Genomic DNA, 19,458 nt, shown 5'->3' on the forward strand with positions numbered 1-19,458 from the left:
CAGAGCAAGGAATGGAAAGAATATAGAGAGGCTGCCCTGGCCTGTTTGAGAGGGTGAATAGCAAGATGATCATGTCTATCCGGATGAGGCATCTGGCTAGATATAGTGAGCTAGGAAATCTTGCACTCATTCAGTTATCAATAAACATAAGTCAGGCCCAGGGCAGGATTCCCAAAACTGAGTGAATTAATTCAAAGAGGGAGCAAATTTAGGGGAACCGGATCCAGTACAGTAGATCCAGAGTTCTTTCACCCCACTCCACCCCAATCTCTTCTCCCTGATGTTCTCACTAGCCAGGTCCTAAGCATGCTTCCCAGCAGGATCTCGATCTCTTTCTCTTTCTCTCTCTCTCCTCTTTCTTCCTCTCTCTCCCTCTCTTTCTCTCTCTCTCTCTCTGTCTCTCTCTCTCCTTCTCTTGCTCTCTCTTTCTCTCTCTCTCTCTCTCTCTGTCTCTCTCACACACACACACACACACACTTTGGACTCAGTTCCATTCCTGTCTCTCTAGAACAACATAATTGGAACATAGGTCGGTTGGAATAAATCCAGTGTTGTTGGCCACTTCGGATACCTGCAGTTCTGGGAACAGGAACCTGGTCTCTGGTTCTGTCCATGTCCAACAGCTGCCGGCTTCCTGACAAATCTATCCCTGGTATCAGAATTGTGGTGCTGTGTGCATGCTCATACTCACTGTTTCTCCCCATGAGGAACAGGAAATGATGGGAAGGTACGTGTTTATTTGTGTATCTCTTAAGTACCTCATTTTGTGTTTCTCCCCACTATATAACTCAAGACTCCCTCTAGTGGTCTTCCTGTGCTTGGATGGTGAGTTGTCCGAAAAGGCAGTGGGAGGAGGGACGGAGGAGTAGGGATAGAGAGATGGAGGAATAGAGGAGGATGAAGGAAGCCGGAAGAAAGGGAGGGAAGGAAGTTCTCTGGACAGGTAGGAGAATCTCAGTAAATCATTTCCAAGGAACTATAGAAATTCAACTAGCAGGTGCCCAACTTTGCCCAAAAGGTGCGATGCTGGCCTCCAGTTACTTCAGCTCTGATCTGGACCCAGAAACTACTCCTCAGTCCCACTTCCTCATGGGGGAGACTAGGAGGCAGTGTGCTTGGGTTCTGTAAAGCTAGCAAGGGAGGGGAGAGTTGTCTCCGGGGGACGTCACCCAGCAGACTTCCTCTCTAAGCCACACAGGAAGAAGAAAAGGCCCAGCACCCAGCACCCCTGGCTCATTGCCTCAGCACGGGCCCCTGTAGGGACCCTCAGGGACATCTATCCTGGCCACATTGTGCTGCACCCATTCAGCAGGGGGACCATGGGATCCGATATCAAGTAAGACCCAGGCATCTCCCCATATTCCTTAAAAATAGCCTTTGGGTAAGGACTTGAGATGAGAGAGTGCTTCTGTATTGGGCTATGGGGGAAATGGGGGAAGAGAGGGAACAGATCTGATGATAGAGAACAGAATAAACTGGCCACAAACCTAAGAAAAAACAATTCTAAATACACTTCAAAATCTTCCTCTGCAGCTTCCATCATCTCAACTCCCCTTCAGCCTTTGGATCTGTCTCTATAGGCTTCTCTGTCTCTGCTGGTCTGGTTTCTGTGTGTCTCTGTCTTCTTGTCCCTATTTCCCTTCATCTTTCTCTCTTCCTCTCCTTCTCCCTCTTACTCCTCCTCTCCTTCTTTCTCTCTCCCCCTCCCTTTCTCCCTCTCTTTCTTCCCCTTCTCCTACCCCCCTCTCCATATATCTCTTCCTTTTTGTGTTTATTTTTCTTTGTTTTAATACCTCCTTTCTTCCTCACTTCGGTTGGCTTTTCTGTTATCCTAGCAGGTAACCACTGGGGGATAGATGATGGGGAGAAGAGGACCAAATGTCTTGTGCCTTCCCAGAAATAGTGCAGTCAGCAAGAGATTCTGTGTATGAGGACAGATAAAAGACACAGAGACCCAGGGACACACACCAGTCAATCACTCCACAAGCATTTAAGTACCTGCTAGATATGTCAGGCATCTGTTAGGTATTGATACACAAAGAGAAAAACAAAAGCTTACATTCAAAAGAGGTGGTAAAGTATATATATAAAGCATATATAGCTATTTATACAAAATAGATTCAAGAAGGGGAGAGAGGTACACAGCAGCTTAGGTGACCCTGAAGGCTTCATACCAAAGAGAACATGAACTGAATCTGGAAGAAAAATGAAGTTTTCCAGGAGATGGAGGTGGGGAGGAAGGACATTGCAGGTATGTAGACCATAGGGATAGCAACAGGAGGTGAAGCTTCAATTGTGAGGAACAAGAAGACCAGTTTGGTTGGATTGAAGAGGAAGCAGAGTGGGGGTTGGGGGGGGTGATATGTAAAAAGACTGGAAAGGTTAGTTGGGCCAGGTTGTTGAGAACTTTAAATATCAAACGTTGATTTTCTAGGGTATAAGGAGCATGTGGAATTTATAGAGTAGACCCATCAGACCCATGCTTCAGGAAAATCATGTTGGCAGATTTGTGAAGGTTAAATTGAAACAAAGAGAGACTTGAGGCATGAAGGGAGACCGGGGGAGGCCACTGAAAGAGCCAGGTGAGGGGGAATGAGGGTCTGAGCTTGGGAGGGGTCTGTTTGATTTAGAGGGGGACAGATACAGAAATATGTGTGGACAGTGATTTGGATTTGGAGTTGAAAGACCATCTAGCCCAACCTCTTCATTTAGCAGATGAAGAAACGGAGGTCCAAAGATCTCAGAGCCTCTGCTCACTTTGCTTCCTATCCCTGGAAAATCCTTGCTCTCTTTCCCTCTTTGACCATTTACCTCCTAACTATCCCATAAAGCCCAGCTCAAATGCTGCCTTCTCCATGAACCTTTCCTGATTCTTCTTGTTAATAATTATTTTTCACCCTGGTTTGCACGTCAGTCCTTTGTACCTCCAGTCTTTAATGCATTTATCAAGTATTATTTGGATTATCATTATGTTTGTGAATCATATCTTTCTATTAGACCTTAAGCCCTTAAGGCTTATTTAATTAGACTTATAAGACCTTAAGGGGCTATGTGTTATTTAGACTTTGATTGATCACCCAAAGCTGCATAAATGCTCTATATAAAGTAGGCAATTGATACACATTTAATGGATTAATGTTATTAATTGTCCAGTATCATACTAGTAGTAAGTCATAGAGTTGATACAGAAACATACACACACACACACACACACACACACACACACAAATACTTTAAGGTTTACAAAGAAATTTCTGTTACCTCACTTAATCCTCATAACAACCCTGGGAGATAAATACATTATTATGCCCATTTTACAGACTAACATTTTACATATTTAACGTTTATATAATACTTACTATATGCCAGGCACTAGTCTAAGAACGTTACCATTTTTATATTATTTGGTCTTCATGACAACCCTCTGAAAGAGATGCTGTCATTATCCTCATTTTGCAGATGAGGAAACTGAGGCAAATAGGGGTTGTGATTTGCCCAAGGGCACACAGAGCAACTAAATATTTAAAGCTGGATTTCAACTCAGGTCTTTCTTCCTGACTTCAGGCATGGCATTTTATCCATTTTGCCCCCTAACTGATGGTGAGAGAGGTTAAATGAATTGCCCTGGCTAGTAAAGGTTCAAACTCAATACTTCCTGGCTCCAAGTTCAGCATTCTGACTAGTGTGTTACCCAGAGATTCCTAGATAAGCAGGTAAACACACACACACACACACACACACACACACACACACACACAGGCTACCTGAGTTGTTGGACTCTTAGCCCGCCTACCCCTGTTTGTTCCCCAGGGAGGATCCCAAGAACATATTTGCTTGGTTCTTTGAGGCTGCCTACCCCACCTCCCTGCAGGAAGGTAAGTTGAGGGAGTTCCATTCAGTCTTTAGGGTTAAGATGAGGGTAGGAAAAAGGAGCAGAGATGGTGAGGCTCCTTGAGCTGATGGTGAGGGTGGCAACAGGATAGACTGGGTTATTTGGGAGACCAAGAGCTTACAAACCTGCTGTCCCTGCAGCACCCCCCATCTTGCGCCAGTTCCCTAAGGATTTCTGTGATCAGGTATGTGCCCATCCATATCCCAGAAGCCAGGGTTCCAGCCCTACCATCCCATCCCTTTCTTCCTCTGGGGGGACCCCAACCAAAGAAAGGGATGGGGGAGGGACAACAGACCCAGATATCCAGGCCCTGATGGGGTGGGGAAGGGTGTAAAGAGGCCTCTATGTCCAGGTTTGGATCTTCTCCACCCTCCATCCCTCAAACCCTGCCCCTGGCCATGCTGCCCTCACTGTTTCCATCCCTAGGAATTAATGCAAACGGTACCCAAATTCTGTTTCCCTTTCGACTTGGAGAGGTGAGGAGAAAAAAATGGAGAAAGATCCACAGAGAGACAAGAGACATCAAGACCCAAAGCCATACAGTCAGAGAGACAGAGGGAACAACAGGACAAAGGGAGACTGAGGCTGGGAGGGACAGAGGAGAGACTGATGGCTGGGATGAATTTGAGCTCTGCTGTGGGTGAGGGGGCCTGGGAGGTGGCATGAGGTGGGGCAGAGGCATTGAGCAGCTTCTCCTTCCTTCCCTCCCACGTTCACCAGGGCAGGCCACACTCTAGCTGCCCAGCACTTCACCTTCGTCCTCACCGATTTAGCTGGGAGCCGAAGATTTGGCTTCTGCCGCCTGGGTACCAGTGCCAAAAGCTGCCTCTGCATACTCAGGTTGGAGGGTAAAGGGTGGGAGTGAGTGATGGGCTGGGGACCAGCAGGCCTAGGGTGTCCCTAGTTCTGTCACAGATTAGCTGTGCAACTTGGGTAGGTGCCCATCCCCTCTCAGAGACCCATCTGTCAAAAGCTGGGGGGTGGAGAGGAACATGCCCAAATGACATTCTCTAAGGCTCCTTCCAGCTCAAATGTTCTATTCCAGCCCCCCCACCCAGGGGCTGGGATGGAAGGGGGATGGAATCCTGCTCCACCCCAGAGCCAGCTGCCCCTTCTCCCCTCAGTGATCTGCCCTGGTTTGAGGTTTTCTACAAACTGCTCAACAATGTTGGGGATCTGTTAGCCCAGAATCAGGTAAGGCCCCTTTTCCTCTCCACTCCCCATCTCCACTTGTCTGCTTGTCCCCATTTCCCTGCGTGACCTTGCCTCCACTCATAGGTCTCTGAGGCTGAAGAACTTCTCTCTACCTTGTATCTACATCCAGTACCTGAGCCAGAGGCCTCTTTGGGGCTGTCTCTGGTACGTATCCCATTCTGGAACACAGAGTCTCTATTACTTTAAAGTAATGGGGTAGCCAGCTTTGTGGGTTGGAGTGGAAAAGTGCCTTGGCTCCATTCTTCATCCCTACCTCTCAATGTGCACCTTCAGGACCTGCAGGAAGGCAAGCTGAAAATTACCACTCACCCCAGTCCTCTGCCTCCTGCACCTGGGACCAACCAACTGGTGAATTGGGAAAGGGTTGGGGTAGGAATTGGAGTCTGGGGGCAAGGAGCAAAGCATCTAGGAAACTGCAGATAATATAGTGCATCCCAGGGGGGATCCAATTATCTAGTTTTTTTACTTGTTTGCTGAGGCAATTGGGGTTAAGTGACTTGCCCAGGGTCACCCAGCTAGGATGTGTCTGAGACCAGATTTGAACTCAGGTCCTCCTGACTTCAGGGCTGGTGCTCTATCCACTGAACTACCTAGCTATCCCCAATTATCTAGCTCTTGACAGGAAATCTGATAGCTGTCAAAATAGGACCTAGTACCTGGTAGGATCTAATGAAGTATTTTGATGTAAACAAAATAGCATAACCTTGGGAAACTCCATGGGGATTGTGTGGAAATTTGTTGGGAGTGGCGTGCTCATTTCAAAAGTTGGTATTGAAAGCCAGGAGAGATCAAGTGGAGGGTCTGGTTGGTTTGGAGAGATCTGATAACAAAAGCCAGGAGTAATCAGGAAGGGAGTGGTGAGAAAATTATGGGGAAGCTGGATTCCTTTGGAGATCTGGAAGTCAAGAAGGAGCCTGATCTAAAACCTTGATATTCTTCCCAACCTCAGCTTTCCTGCTTCATTGCTCCAAATTCTGGATGCTTGCCTTCCATTCCAGAAAATGTGAGTTGTGGTTCAACCAGGGAGCAAGACTAGGATGGGCAGGGGCAAGGATGGGAACTTGGACTGGCCAGAGACAAGGGGCTTCAAGCCCAACTGGCACTGCTGTCCCTTGTCTATTCATCTATTCACAGAGGAACCTGACCGAGTTGGTGGTGGCTGTGGCTTCAGAGAACATCGTGGGCCTCTATAGCTCTCTGCTCAGTGAGCGTAGAGTTCTGCTCACCGCCAGCAAACTCAGCACTGTGAGACCCAGCTCTATTCTGTCCTCAACTGGCTTGAAGATGGAACACAGATTAGGGCAATGGGATCCTAAGCAACAAAGGAATAGGGATGCAAATTCAGGGGCTGGGAAAATTCGACACTGATGGCAGTCTTATAAGGGCCCTGAGTCTCTGGGGTCAGAGGGAGGACTAGAATTCAGGATCCTTTTGGTGGGAAAGAGAACACAAAGCCAGGTTACTGGAGAACCTCTGGGCTAGAGAAAAGGTCCAGTGGCCCAGAACTTATGGAGATACGAGTATCTCTGAATATAGGAGAATAGGAACAAGGATATTTGTACCAGGAGTCTAGGAGAAGGGACAAGTATGAAGGGAAAGCAGATCTATGGATGGGAAATTAACTCTGGGCTGGTGTGATAGGGAGTGAATGTGAAATGGAAGGAATTTGGTTCTGGAAACACTAGAGGAAAGGAGGAGAGGACAGGAGTCTTCAGACTCTGTGGGAGCCTGTACAGTTAGACGATGGGCCCTTAACTCCCTCTTTGGATCTCCATCATTCCCAGCTGACAGCCTGCGTTCATGCATCCTGTGGCTTGCTGTATCCTATGCATTGGGAACACATACTCATCCCCACACTACCCCCCCACTTGTTGGACTATTGCTGGTAAGGAAATTGGCAGGCCGTGAGCATGGTGATCTCCTGGAGCTAGCTTTCCCTTCCTTATCTCACCTAAGTCATTCTTCCTCTACCTGCAGTGCCCCCATGCCTTACCTCATTGGTGTCCACACCAGCCTTATTGAGGTGAGTCTGGGAAGTAAAGAAACAGTTGATTCTCTCAGACCCAGAAACCAGAGGGCAACCTGATTCTCTCCCCTCAGAGGGTGCGGGACAAGGGCCTTGAGGATGTGGTCATCTTGAATGTGGACACAAACACCTTGGAGTCACCATTCCAGGATGTGGATACACTACCCCCTGATGTGGTCAGTTCTTACCTTCCCTGTGACTTCCTTCAAGGCTCCCTTTGTCTTTGACAACCATTTCCCATCTAGTATCATCCCACTCCAAACTTATCTGGGGGCAGGTAGGGCATATATACATCACTATCCTTTTACAATAATGAGCAAGATGGAAAACACTCCCAGGGACCCCCGTCTAGTTGGTCTTCCCTCATGTTCCTAGAAAATGAGGCACTATCTACAAGTTGCTGAAATAATAGGCTAGGAGTCAGGAATCCTAAATTCTTGCCCTTTTTTGTTCTGAATTCAAGGTGTAACCTTGAGGAAACCATTATTCATTTACACCCCAGGTCTCAACTTCCCCTTCTGTAAAATAGGGAGGTTGGATTTGATGAGGGAAGCATGGTATGAGGGAGAGAGAACTGGAGTCAAAAATCTGACTTCAAATCTTGATTTTGCTATCCTGAATAGCCTTAGGCCCCTTCTCTAACTTCTTAGGACTTGTTTCCCTATGCAGACTGAGGGTGTAGTATTGAAAAATCTCCATAGTCCTTTACAGCTCCCAGTCCAAAAAGATGCCTTTTACACCGACATTCTAGGCTTCCTGAATGGCTCTATCATTCCAAGTTCTTTATAAACCACCTCAAGGACCTTTCGCTTAGTCTCCAAATGCATTGTGACAGTGTTATGTTCTGGGGGCTGAACCCTGCACCTGCGGGGAAGAGGGGAAAGATGATCCCTCTCAGGTTCCCTTGTTCTACCTTTTTCTGGACCAGGTATCTCTTCTGAGACTAAGGCTAAGAAAGGAAGCTTTGGCTGCTGGTGATGGGGTCTCCCGACTCTTCCTGAGGGCCCAAGCTATGCTGTTTGGTGGTTACAGAGATGCACTGATCTGCAGTCCCGTGAGCAGACATCCAAATGCCCAGGCCCTGGGGAGGGTGATTAGACTACTGAGGTTTGGAGAACAAAACTCCTGAGGCGCAGAAGCCATGAGGTGTAGTCAAGGATACCAAGAGAAAGGGATTCTTGGATTCTATTACTTTCCTTTTAGTCAGCTCAACTGGGTGGCAGTGGTGAGGTGCAGTCAAAGGGCTACCCCTTTGACTGGGGTACTGATCAAGAAGGTGAAAGGATGAAGATGGGAAAGGTATTTTAGGATGCAATCTCTCCCCCTCCCCACCCCCCAGGGACAACCTATGAAGTTCAAAGAAGAAGTTTTTGTAGCTCAGAAGCCAGGACCCTTACAAACCTTCAGACAAAATGCCATCCACCTCCAACTCTTCAAACAGGTATATCCAGGCCAAAGAAGTAAGCACAGGAGAAAGGGGTATCCCCAAGTGCCAGGGCTGGTATAAACCCGACTGATTGTCCCTCCCCAGTTCATAGATGAGCGCCTTGAGAAACTGAGTTCTGGTGAAGGATTCTCAGACCTGTTTGAACAGGAGATCACTAGCAATGGCCTGGCCTCAGGTGAGACATTAGGGTCCCAGCCCCTGGTGATCCCAGGATCCAGGTTCGCGGTTCCCAGCCTCAGACTGGGGCTGGAAGGGAGGAATGGGGAATAGACCAGTCATTACACTGCTGGCCAAAGTCTTTTTCTCCCCCAAACCAGGAAACCTGCGATCCTATCAGCTCTGGGCAGATAATCTGAAAGTAAGGAAAGTTCCCCCAGGGTCTCAACTTTGCTCTGTATTTCTTAAATCTCCCTGTCCTCTTCCCCCACCACTACCGGCAATGAGCCTCTCCTATATCCATCTCCAGAAAGGTGGAGGAGCCCTGCTGCACTCTGTGAAGGCCAAAACCCAGCCAGCCGTGAGGAACATGTACCAATCCGTAAGCACCAAGGAGATGGGGGTGGGGCAGCAGGCATCAGGGTTAGGTGCCAAGCTGGGTGCTGGGTGGGGGCAGAGAATCTTGGGAGAATACTTGCATATAGGGCTCAGGGGCAAGGAGGGACCCAAAGCCCAGGATAGGGAGTCAACACCAGGGAAGGGGAGGAGCTCACCCAATAGACATGGATGTGGTACAATCTGATAGATTCCTTGCTAACTAGTTTCCAAGCTGGTTCAAATAGTGACTATGTTTCAACAAAGGGAATGTAACAAAATTTAAAACTGCAGAGTATCGTGTTACATTCTTGCACCCGCTAAATTTTGGTGCTAGGGCAAGGTTCAACAGTACTGGGTTGGGAAGCATTGAGACCTAGAGACAAATCCCACACAGGAGAGACCGGGCAAGTCACCTAGTTTCCTCATCTGTAAAATGGGGGTAATACCAGTAAACTCCTTATCTTCCCTTGTCGGCAGGATGAAATGACGGAATGTACCTTATCTTCCCTTGCCGTCAGGATGAAATGACGGAATGTAATTTACTTTGCAGACTTTAAAAAAGGGCTTCAAAATGTTAGCCATTAGTTAAGACCACATCTTTTCTTTTTTCCATCCCCAGGCCAAGATTGGACTCAAAGGAGTACAAAATAGGCTTAAGTACAAGGTAAAACTGAGAGGGACTAACTGGAGGGCCTGGAAGTGGGGGTAAAGACAAGGTTATTGGTTTACAAGTCTCCTTTCCCCCACAGGATAGTGACCCCTTGCTGCAGAGGTGGGGTTCTCTTCGAGTCCCAACCCTAGAAAACCGCTCTGAATGTCTTCAACATCGTCTACCCATCACCCACCACTTTGGCCAGGTAAAGGACCACCAGACTACCGACATGTACAGATCCCCATATGGATACATGATCAAAACCCAAGGGCCACTTTACACCCTGAAGGAAAAAGTCTGGGAAATGCTAACCTCCCCAATATATCCTTTCTAGTCCAGGCCTCTGCGTCCCCGCCACCGAAGGTCCCAATCCCGACCTGAGGACGAGGTACCTGGGAGAGAGGAACAAAGGTAGGTTGGATTCTTCTGGGCCTGGGATTCTAGATTTGGGAATAAAATGTTTTACATAACTTCACAGGTAGTTTCTTAATAGAGGCTGAGGAAAAGGGGGAAAATCTGCAACTCAAAAAGTTTTAAAAACAAATGTAAAAAAAACTGTTTTAAATCTAACTGGGGAAAAATACTAAATAAATTTAAAGAAAAAGTTGAGTTCTCTCTCCTCCCTCAGGGAGTCTCTGTCTGGGCTCAAGGAACCCTGGGGACAAGATGACTTCGACAGCAATTTCCTGGGCTCAGGAGAACTGGACCTGCTTGGGGAGATCCTTGACAACCTCAGCATCGGGATGTCTGGGCCTGGAGAATCCCCTGGTCTGTACCCCAGCCATAGCTTGGACAGCTGCCACTTAGACCAGAGCAGCTGTTTCAACTTGGTGAGTCCCCTTGTAGAGCCTCCAGCTCAGCCACTAGACTGTTTACCTCACTTAATGGGTTCTCCCAAAGATGAGGGAGGAGTGGCACTAAATCCATTGATTCCATCAGTTCTCTGGGTCACGCTCCTAAAATTTCTAGTTGACTTTCTACCTTTAAACAATAATGCATAGCATAACTACTAGAGATTTCATAGGTCATCTAGCTTAAAGCTTCTTAAACTGTGGGTCACCACCAGTCATGTAACAATGTGGGATTGGCAAAAAATTTGGCAACAGTAAAAGGTTTCTGAAAGCACCAACAACCAAAAGTGAACACAAAATCAAACTTACATTGAATCTGAGGTGTCTCTAGCAGTGCTTGGCCATGTTGCATCGCTCAGTTTCACTGAAGCTTTGGTTCTGAATACACATGTTCATTTTACACTGCACATACCCTCATGCCACAAAATACAATCAAAATATGCTCAGACCTGAGTCGGGGTCGAGTAAAAATTTCTGAGGTGAAAAGGGGTCATGAATGAAAAAAGTTCAAGAAGCTGCAAATTCTAGCACTTGGTAAAGTGATCTTGGACAAAACTCAACTTCTATAGAGACACAGCTATACCGGATTCATCTACAAAATGAGATTGGACTAGATGATTTTCTAGTTTCTTTCATCTCTAAGACTCTTGTCCCCACTTAGTAGTCATACATTTTTAGTAGAGGGGAACCTTACAATCCAATCGCTCCAGGAAGCCAATTTCACAGGAAGAGTTAAGAAGTTTGGCTCTATCTCAAGTGCTCCATCAGATCTGCCTTCTACTTCGGTTCAGCTGATTTTTCTCCACCCTGTCTCTCCCCCAGATACTTCTGGAAGAAGAAAATTCAAAGGAACAATTGCTGTCCCCCACAGTGCCTACTGCAGCTCCTCTCAGTCAGGGGTTGGAAGAACCCAAGACTTCTCATCCCTCCATGGAGACTGTAGCCCCCCAAGTCCCTTCCTCAAGCCATCAGCAACTCCTGGTTGAGGAGGAAGAATTACAAGAGCCACAGTTGCCGCCCTGTGGGACCTTTGCTGTACCTCAGTCCTCCCAAGTTTTTGTAGAGCCAGAGATACCCAACATCTGTGCAGAGTACAGGCCTCCTAGCCCTGTGCCAGTTCCCCAGGACACTCCTAGAGTACCCCCACGCCTCAGAGAGGGGGTCTCCATTCAGCCCAGGGTAGCTCAGCTCAAAAAGCGATTTGAGGGCTAGGGGTAATTCCTTGGCTCAGGGCATGCTGAGAATAAAAAAATTCATTATTAATTTCCATCTCCTCCCACTCCCATACATTATCAATTACATTTGTACCAAGTCCCATCCTAGGCCTTGAAGCCTCCCCAATAAAACTTTGTCCAGTGCCAGTGGTCTCCATCCTCACTCCCGAGGCAGGATTGTTCCATACATATGCCAAGCTCTGCCACTTGGCATCCCTAAGACCTTCCCAGCCAGATGTTAGTTCCTCCAGATGAGGGACATGCCAGAATCACAGAATGAGAAGTTTGGAAATTTGGGTTGTTTCAGCTGTATCCCCTGGAAACAAAGGGTTTGCAGTTTGGCGATGTTTTTCAGTCACATCCAACTGTTTGTGACACTACCTGGAGTTTTCTTGTTTAAGGTGGTGGTTTACCATTTCCTTGTCCTGTTCATTTTACAGATGAGGAAACTGAGGCAAACAGGATTAAGCAACTTGCCCAGGGTCACACATCAGTAAGTGTCTGAGGCCAGATTTTAAACTTGCTAAGTTTTCTCAATGCCAGGACAGCACTTTGTGCCTATGGTGCCCCCTGGCAAATAAACTTTTCCATCTGAGAAAACTGAGGCCCACTTTCAAGCGGCTAGTAAAACAACTGGCACCAGAGCCCTCATCAAAACTAAATGGCTTAGCATGTTCTAGATCTGGAGCCAGGAAGGCCTAGCTAAACTATATGTGATACCACATCTGAACATCTTGTCATCTATAAAATCAATGTTGACACTTTGGGCATTTGTTTCATGAAGTTGTGCTTAAGCTTTAGATCATGTAGGTATAGAATTCTGCAAGCTTTAAAACCACCAGAGAAACTTCAGTTACTATTCCCATTTACCCCTCCAAGGTCTCCCGCATCAAACCCTAGTTACAAACTCTTTGGGACTGTTTGCTTTCACTAGTAAAAGAATTAGGGACTTGAGCAATCAGGCAAGCCGATGTGTGGAAGGAAAAACTTAATTACTACCCGCCATTACCCCAGGGCATCAGCCCCACACCCCAACCACTACTCGATAAAATCTTGTGTTTGACCTTATGACCATCTTTATAAAAAATACAAATCAAGCAGCCCCTCTCAGGGACAACTAGGGAATAGAAGGTAGTGGTCTGGGAGAGAGAGAGGAAAAAAGAAGGGACCAGATACATAAGTTTCGGGGAAAGGGGGTAGGGAGAGGAAGACTTTTCCAAGCACTTCCTTTTCAGTACAAATACCTATTATTATTCACCAGGAAGGGAAGGTTAGTCCTGAGAGAGTTAAGTGGTGTTTGGGAGGGTGGAATGTTAATCAAATGGCCTGGGGAGGGGGAAGGGGAACTCAGGGTGGGTACCCACCCAAGTCTCTGCCTCTCCCCACAAAGGGAAAGGGGATCCAGGCTTTTTGCACACACCCTAACCCCAGCAGGACACCCAGCCCCACGCCTTGTTCTTCGAGTCCTGGGGCCCTGGGGCTGCTTCAGCCGCGTGAGATAACTGAAAGGCAAGGAGATCAGGGTTGAAAGGCAGGAGCAGGTCATCAGGGGAGAAGGCCAGGTGGCCACCATAGTTCCAGTCAGGAGAAGCAGAAGTAGCCGCCAGCTCCAGGCCAATGTCCACAGACCAAAGTCAAAAGTCTGCAACAAGCTTGGTGGTGCAGTGAAGGCGGCCATGGCCAGCAGCTTAGTGTCCCCCTGCCCACTCCCTACCAGGCCCTGGCATCTGAAGCCCTCATCGTCACTCCAGATGCTCCCTGAAGGGGCTGGTCAACGTGGTTGAATGCCCAATGTCAAGCAAGTCCCAAACCAGAAATGGGACATGGGATTACGTGCAGGAAGAGGGGGGATGCAGTGCTCAGATGAGCCGCTCCTCAGGGGGAAGCTTCAAGTTGGGGGGTGGTGGAGCCCGGGCACCCACCTGCTCTTCACTGCTGGGCCGGTAGGTGCCCTCTGTCTGGCGTTTCTCACGAAGCTTCCGGCCTAGCAGGACCAGTGCCACTACCAGGAGGAGGATACCCAGGACTGAGAATACAGTGATGATGGCAGTGACTGCACCCTGGGACTAGGGGGAAGGAGGGGAGTCACCCACTGACAAGGCATGCAGGATCTTCAATCCCTTCCCCCCTTATCTCCACACCTCCCTCCCCTCCTCCTCCAGTTGCCACATTTCTCTATTAAAAGGGTCAGGGTTGGACAGATTACAATATTGAACAGTTTGAGCTGCCAGGGAACACCAGGTCCCACCCCACTCCCATCCTACTTTACAGATGGGAAGATAAAGGCCCAAAGAGAATTTGGGTCAAGGTCTTTGAGGGACTAATATCCACATCTCCTGCCTCCCCTTATCATACTATATTACCAGGGAAACTCTTTCCCCTGCCACAAACTCACCAGGGTCTCACTGGCTGGTGGTGCTGTGGAAGGGGTAACAGTGTTGTTCTCATATCCAGTGTAGTCAGTGTCTACGGGAGAAAGGAGAGCAAGGGGGAAGCCAAGGGTTCGGACAGTCACATTCAAAAAACTAAAAGCCATGGCCCCCTCCCTCCCTCCTCACCTTCAGGCCATTTCAACCCCAGGCTGTGGGCGTGGCCTTCACTACTTAGACCTGGAGTGCCTGAGTCACCAAAGTCGCCCCCCCCCAGGCTCCCGAAACTAGTAGAAAGATTACAGCCACTCCCCAAGAAGGCTCCAGCTGGCCGAAGATCCTAGAATACCTATGTCCAGAAACTAGATTTTCCCTTACCCAGTTTTCCTCGACTCTAGTCCCTCTTCAAGCTCCACCCTCTTTCCTTTAAAGGACTTTGCCCGGACACAACATGGATCAGACCGAACCCAGGAGGACAAAAATTGAATGTAACCCCAGCCCATCTTTCCCAAACTCCAGCTTCCCATTCCTCTGGCTCTGAATACCTTCTTCTCCCTTCCCCCAGATATCCTGGCATCCTGCCTTACCTACTCTCAGCACACAAATCCTAAGACTTTTCCCAGGAGGGAATCCAAGTGTCCCGGCTTCCAGCTGGTTTCTCCAAACTAAACCGATCCTTAGGAAACCGAGCTAAGACAACCTCCCAGTTCTCCAGGCACCACCACCACCACCACCACCCTCCTAAACAGGAGATCTCTGTCCTTGGGCTCCAGTTCTAATCATATATCCTGAAAGGTATCCCCTCTGGAATTCTACCTCTAATCTGTCCCCCTTCTCAGGTTGAGAACCCAAGCACCCTGGCTCTCACCTCTGATCAAGGCACCAGTACCTGAAGTTACTTACTAGGGGCCAAGGCGGGCTGGGAGTTCAATAGCTGCAGGCTCAGTGCCAAGCACAGGCCCAGGCCAGGGCTGCTCGCCATGGGCCCCTGGGGAACCGAACCAGGCCTATGCCTCGGCTGACCTGGCTCCCGCTCCCAAACTGCAGGACCTCCGGTGGCTACTGCATCTCGGGCTACTGTGAAGGGGAAAGGAGAGGGGAAGAAAGGAGAGAGCCCAAGGCCCCAGGAGGGGGAGGGGAAAGGGAGGGGACAGACCCAGGATCCCTGCAGGGCAGGTGCCCCCAGCCCAAAAGAAACTCGAGTCCCGCCTCCCAGCTCCCTCATCCGCTCTTCCCGGCTTGAAATTAAAGATTAACTTATCTTGGCCCGGAAGAAGGTTTGGGTTCCAGGAGGGAAATTGAGGGAAGGGAAGAGTTGGGCTGAACTGCCCCACCCCCTACCTGGCGCCAGCTTTTAGCTCTGGTCCTCAGTCTGGCAGTCAGTCCTTCTGTCCCTCTCTCGTTTCCAGCCGGCTCCACCCGATCACGTGACCCGGAAAGTTTAGTCACTCACCTGGGAGGGGGAGCGAACTTCCTGTCTGTGCACCTGAGCCCCAGGTAGGGGGCAGGGCTAACTTGGACACACCTGTAACAGAGGACTCACACCTGTAAGGTAGAATAATTGTATTGGGGCACATACTCCAGTAATACAAGATACATCTCTAATGGGAAACACCTATTAAGGAGACATACCTGTCGAGGGTGGGGGACATAAATCTGTAGGGAAAATCATGTCTGTAGCAGGAGGACATACAGCTGTTAGGGAGCATACACCTACAATGGAGCATTGAACCCATAGCGGGGACACATATGTAATGGGAAACATGTAGAAATATCTGTTGGGGAAAACATAGACTTGTATTGGGAGAATAGACATCTTTAATGAGGTAAAAACATAATGAAGAACACACTACTGTAATTTAATGGGTAGATATCCCCAGAAGGAGAAGTACTTTAAATGGAGAGACCAATTTTTAGGAAAGACATTTGTAATATGCACCTGTTGGTGCATAGGGAGAAATATTGGAGACATATACACTTTCTGGGAAATATACACCTGTAATAGAAGGGGGGAGGGGGGAACCACCAATGGAGAGTAAACCTACCCTATTAAAGAAGTCTGAAGGGAAGCTAGGTGGCACAGTGGACAAAATAGTTAGCCTGGAGCAGGAAGATTCATCATCCCGAGTTCAAACCTGGCTTCAGGCACTAATTAGCCATGTGACCCTGGGAAAGTCATTTAACCCCATTTGCTTCAGTTTCCTTATTTATAAAAGGAGCTGGAGAAAGAAATAGCAAGCTACTCCAGTATTTTTTTTTTTCAAGAAAACCCTCAAAAGGGGTCATGAAGAGTCAGACATGACTGAAAAATGACTTCAAAGGAGAGGGAAAACATGAAGGAGGTCATGCTTATAGTAATGGAAACATACTTGTTGGAGGAAACACCTAAAATAAAGGACAGACTTGTTAAGACTTGTTAAGAGGGACCACATACTTCTTGGGAAGACCCAAATGTTATGAGTGAGAGTTTAATAGGTATGTCCCCCACACTTGTGAATGAATCATATCAGTGAATAAAAACACATCTGTAAGAAGAAATACAACTATGTGGGAAAATGTAAGTAAGCAAGATTTATCTGACTGAGGATTCACCATATTCCACTAGTACTAAAGAATCACCAAGGCAACCACTGGAGAATGAGAATAACAAATGGATAATGATAAAGGGGAAAGGAAAATGTCTCTGAGCCACACCTGTAAGGAGGGGGAAATTAACTAGAAGCACTGTGTCTTGGAAATATGACTTCATGGAAGAACACCTATGTGGAGACACACCTTTATGTGGCATGTAGGAGAATAATTTCATAGATTTTGAATAGAGCTTGAAGAAACCTTAGAAATCTACTCCAAACCCTCATTTTGTAGATAAGAAAATTCAAGCCCAGAAAGATTAAAATGACTTCCCAATGTCAAACAGGCAGTGGCAGGGGTAGGATTCTGGCTCAGGTACCTTAATACCAAATTCAGCATTCTTTCCATGATATCATGTACCAGGAGTACACACAGTGGCATTCCAAAAACTATTTGGACTGAGGCTATCTACATAGCCCCTCTGCTCTCTTCTACAAGTCATCTCTAACTGGATGTCCTGTGCACATCTTAAACTTAGCATGTCCAAAACTGAACTCATCATATCTCTCAATTTCTCCTCTTCCTAACGCTCTTAATATGATTAAGAGCACCATTATCATCCCACCCTTGAAGCTGGAAACCTAAATGTCATTCTCAAGTCTTCACTCTAACCTCCAATTAACTAAATCCTGTTGTTTCTGCCTTTGCAATATTTCTCAAATGTAGCCCCTTCTCTAGATCTGATACTGCCACCATTTTGATGCAGAATCTCATCACCTCAAGCCGGAATATTCCAACAATTGATCTCCCTGCTTCCAGTGTTTCCTTACCACAGATCATTCTCTGCTCAATTGTCAATGATCTTAAAGTTTGTCTAACCATCCCTCCCTTTCCACTCCACTCCAGAAGGGTTCCTCTAACAGGTAAAATCAACTGCTTAGCATTCCCAATCTGGGCCCTTCCTATCTTTCCAGGCTTAACTGGAAAGTTTATTTCCCAACTCCATGTACTCCTCAAAAAGGGAAATCTCCAGATTCCAGGTATTTTTGCTGGTTGTTTCCCATACCTGCAACTCTCTCCCTCCTCATCTCTCCCACCTGATTCCTCTGCCTATGTTTACATCTCCACTACAGTCCCAACTTCTGCAAGAATTCTTTCCTGATCCCTGCTAATATTGGGGCCTGAAAGCCCCAAAATGGTCTTCACAAAGTTGTTTGCAATTGTGTACCAATTAAGAACAGGAACTGTCCTTTCTCTTTCGTGCTCAGCATAGGAGGCATAAAATAGGCGTTTAATAAATGCTCGTTTACTGACTGACTAAATTCGAGGAAATTGTCCAGGGTTCTATTTTTTTTTTTTTTTTTTTGAGAAACTGCTTCATTACCCTAGTTCTCATTGGATCAGTTCCTCCTACAGACCCTTACCAAATCTTCCCCAACCAAGCATGCCTTTCTAGTGGTGGAAATGAGAAAGTGCACCGAGAGAATGAATATATATTCTTCATTCTGGGAACTTCCATTAAACACGAGATAAACGCATGGCCGGCATTTGACAGAGGAGAGGGGTGAGAGAAGGGGGGAGGAGAACCTTGAATAATACTCTCAGACCCGGGGGCACCTGTTGTACATGGTGGGTCACTGCCTCTTTAAGGAGTTCCGGAGACGGGCGGAGCCTAATGGTTTAGGCTCGCGCCGGCAGGGGGTCAGCGGGAGGAGGCTGAGCTCAGCCTTGAGAGCCGGAGCCAATGGTGAGCTGAAGAAGGAGCAGTGGCCGAGCTTTGATCTTGGGATTCTCGGCCACGATTAAGCCTTGGAAAGAAGCGGGCGGGCTCATTCTCAGTCAACAAGGCACCTTTTAACAAGACCTGGGGGAGGATTAACCGTTAAATCAGGTTGGGGCCCCTTGACCCTAATCGGTTGAGGGGGATTATGCGACTCTAGAAAGATCCTGGGACTCTTCTCTCTTACACGCTGCTAGTGGAGGGGCTATTGATTTCCAAGAAGCTGGGAAACTGAGTCCCGCAAAGGCACCTGGAATAGCACTTGCATCCAGGCACTCGGGATTGGTCACTAGCTTCCTCCTGCGCCCTCGCTTTCTGAGTCTTGTCATCACGTCTGCTTCCCGACTCCTAAACGGTCTTTCCCACCTTTCTTCCAGTCTTATGCGCCAAACCTAGAAGCCTGATAGCACTCCGCCCCCCCCCCCCCACCTCCCTACCCTGCGCTTGTACACATACCATAAACTCTTCTCTCTCTCCCCTCCTCCCCCTCCTTCTCTCTGTCTCTTCTGTGTCTCTGTTTGTCTCTCTGTCTCTTGTCTCTCTCACCCACATACACACACTCCTTACACTTCCCATCCCTCAACCATCTCTCAGTTTCTTAAATGATGAGATCCAAAGCCCAGCAATTCTTCCCCCTCCTAGTTCCTCACCTTCCTGCTCTCCAGCCCCTCAAGACTGAAATGGAGGGGAATAAGTCCCAGAACCCAGAAATCTCTCCCTCCCACCCAGCTCCTCACCATCCCCTGCTCGCGGTGACTAGATGATCTCGGATGCCTCTTCCAGCTCTGAATCTATGATCCTATGATGCCCTGGTGCTGAAGGAATGGAGGATCGAGACCCCAAGAGTTCTAGTCTCTCCGTTCCTCACTACCCTTCTCTCGGTTCTCTCTCAGAATTGGGTCTTGCC

The 19,458-nt window shown here is 47.8% G+C and overlaps 2 protein-coding genes across 4 annotated transcripts; one reads left to right on the forward strand and one right to left on the reverse strand.

Annotated features, from left to right (window-relative positions):
* Positions 1-1,186: 1,186 nt before the first annotated feature.
* On the forward strand, positions 1,187-11,978 carry DENND1C (DENN domain containing 1C). Of its 3 annotated transcripts, XM_051971747.1 has the most exons (23): positions 1,187-1,336; positions 3,811-3,875; positions 4,033-4,076; positions 4,319-4,368; positions 4,613-4,732; positions 5,017-5,086; positions 5,171-5,251; positions 5,381-5,455; positions 6,057-6,110; positions 6,242-6,352; positions 6,892-6,992; positions 7,085-7,130; positions 7,208-7,309; positions 8,062-8,187; positions 8,473-8,574; positions 8,665-8,755; positions 8,898-8,938; positions 9,047-9,118; positions 9,734-9,778; positions 9,864-9,971; positions 10,101-10,177; positions 10,395-10,596; positions 11,440-11,978. In XM_051971747.1, the coding sequence occupies exons 1-23, from the start codon at positions 1,320-1,322 to the stop codon at positions 11,827-11,829; spliced, it is 2,190 nt and encodes a 729-aa protein (XP_051827707.1). In that variant the 5' UTR covers positions 1,187-1,319; the 3' UTR covers positions 11,830-11,978. The 3 variants fall into 3 exon arrangements, with proteins under 3 accessions (XP_051827707.1, XP_051827706.1, XP_051827708.1); XM_051971746.1 differs by having other exon boundaries at positions 8,898-9,118; XM_051971748.1 differs by lacking the exons at positions 1,187-1,336; positions 3,811-3,875 and having other exon boundaries at positions 4,319-4,732; positions 4,938-5,086; positions 8,898-9,118.
* A 906-nt stretch (positions 11,979-12,884) lies between these two features.
* On the reverse strand, positions 12,885-15,496 carry CRB3 (crumbs cell polarity complex component 3). Its single transcript, XM_051971766.1, has 4 exons — positions 15,104-15,496; positions 14,227-14,297; positions 13,754-13,897; positions 12,885-13,333 (listed from the first exon to the last, which is right to left on the reverse strand). The coding sequence occupies exons 1-4, from the start codon at positions 15,423-15,425 to the stop codon at positions 13,253-13,255; spliced, it is 618 nt and encodes a 205-aa protein (XP_051827726.1). The 5' UTR covers positions 15,426-15,496; the 3' UTR covers positions 12,885-13,252.
* Between the last annotated feature and the right edge of the window lie 3,962 nt (positions 15,497-19,458).

The sequence above is a fragment of the Antechinus flavipes genome, chromosome 1 (assembly GCF_016432865.1).
Source record: "Antechinus flavipes isolate AdamAnt ecotype Samford, QLD, Australia chromosome 1, AdamAnt_v2, whole genome shotgun sequence".
NCBI lineage: Eukaryota > Metazoa > Chordata > Mammalia > Dasyuromorphia > Dasyuridae > Antechinus > Antechinus flavipes.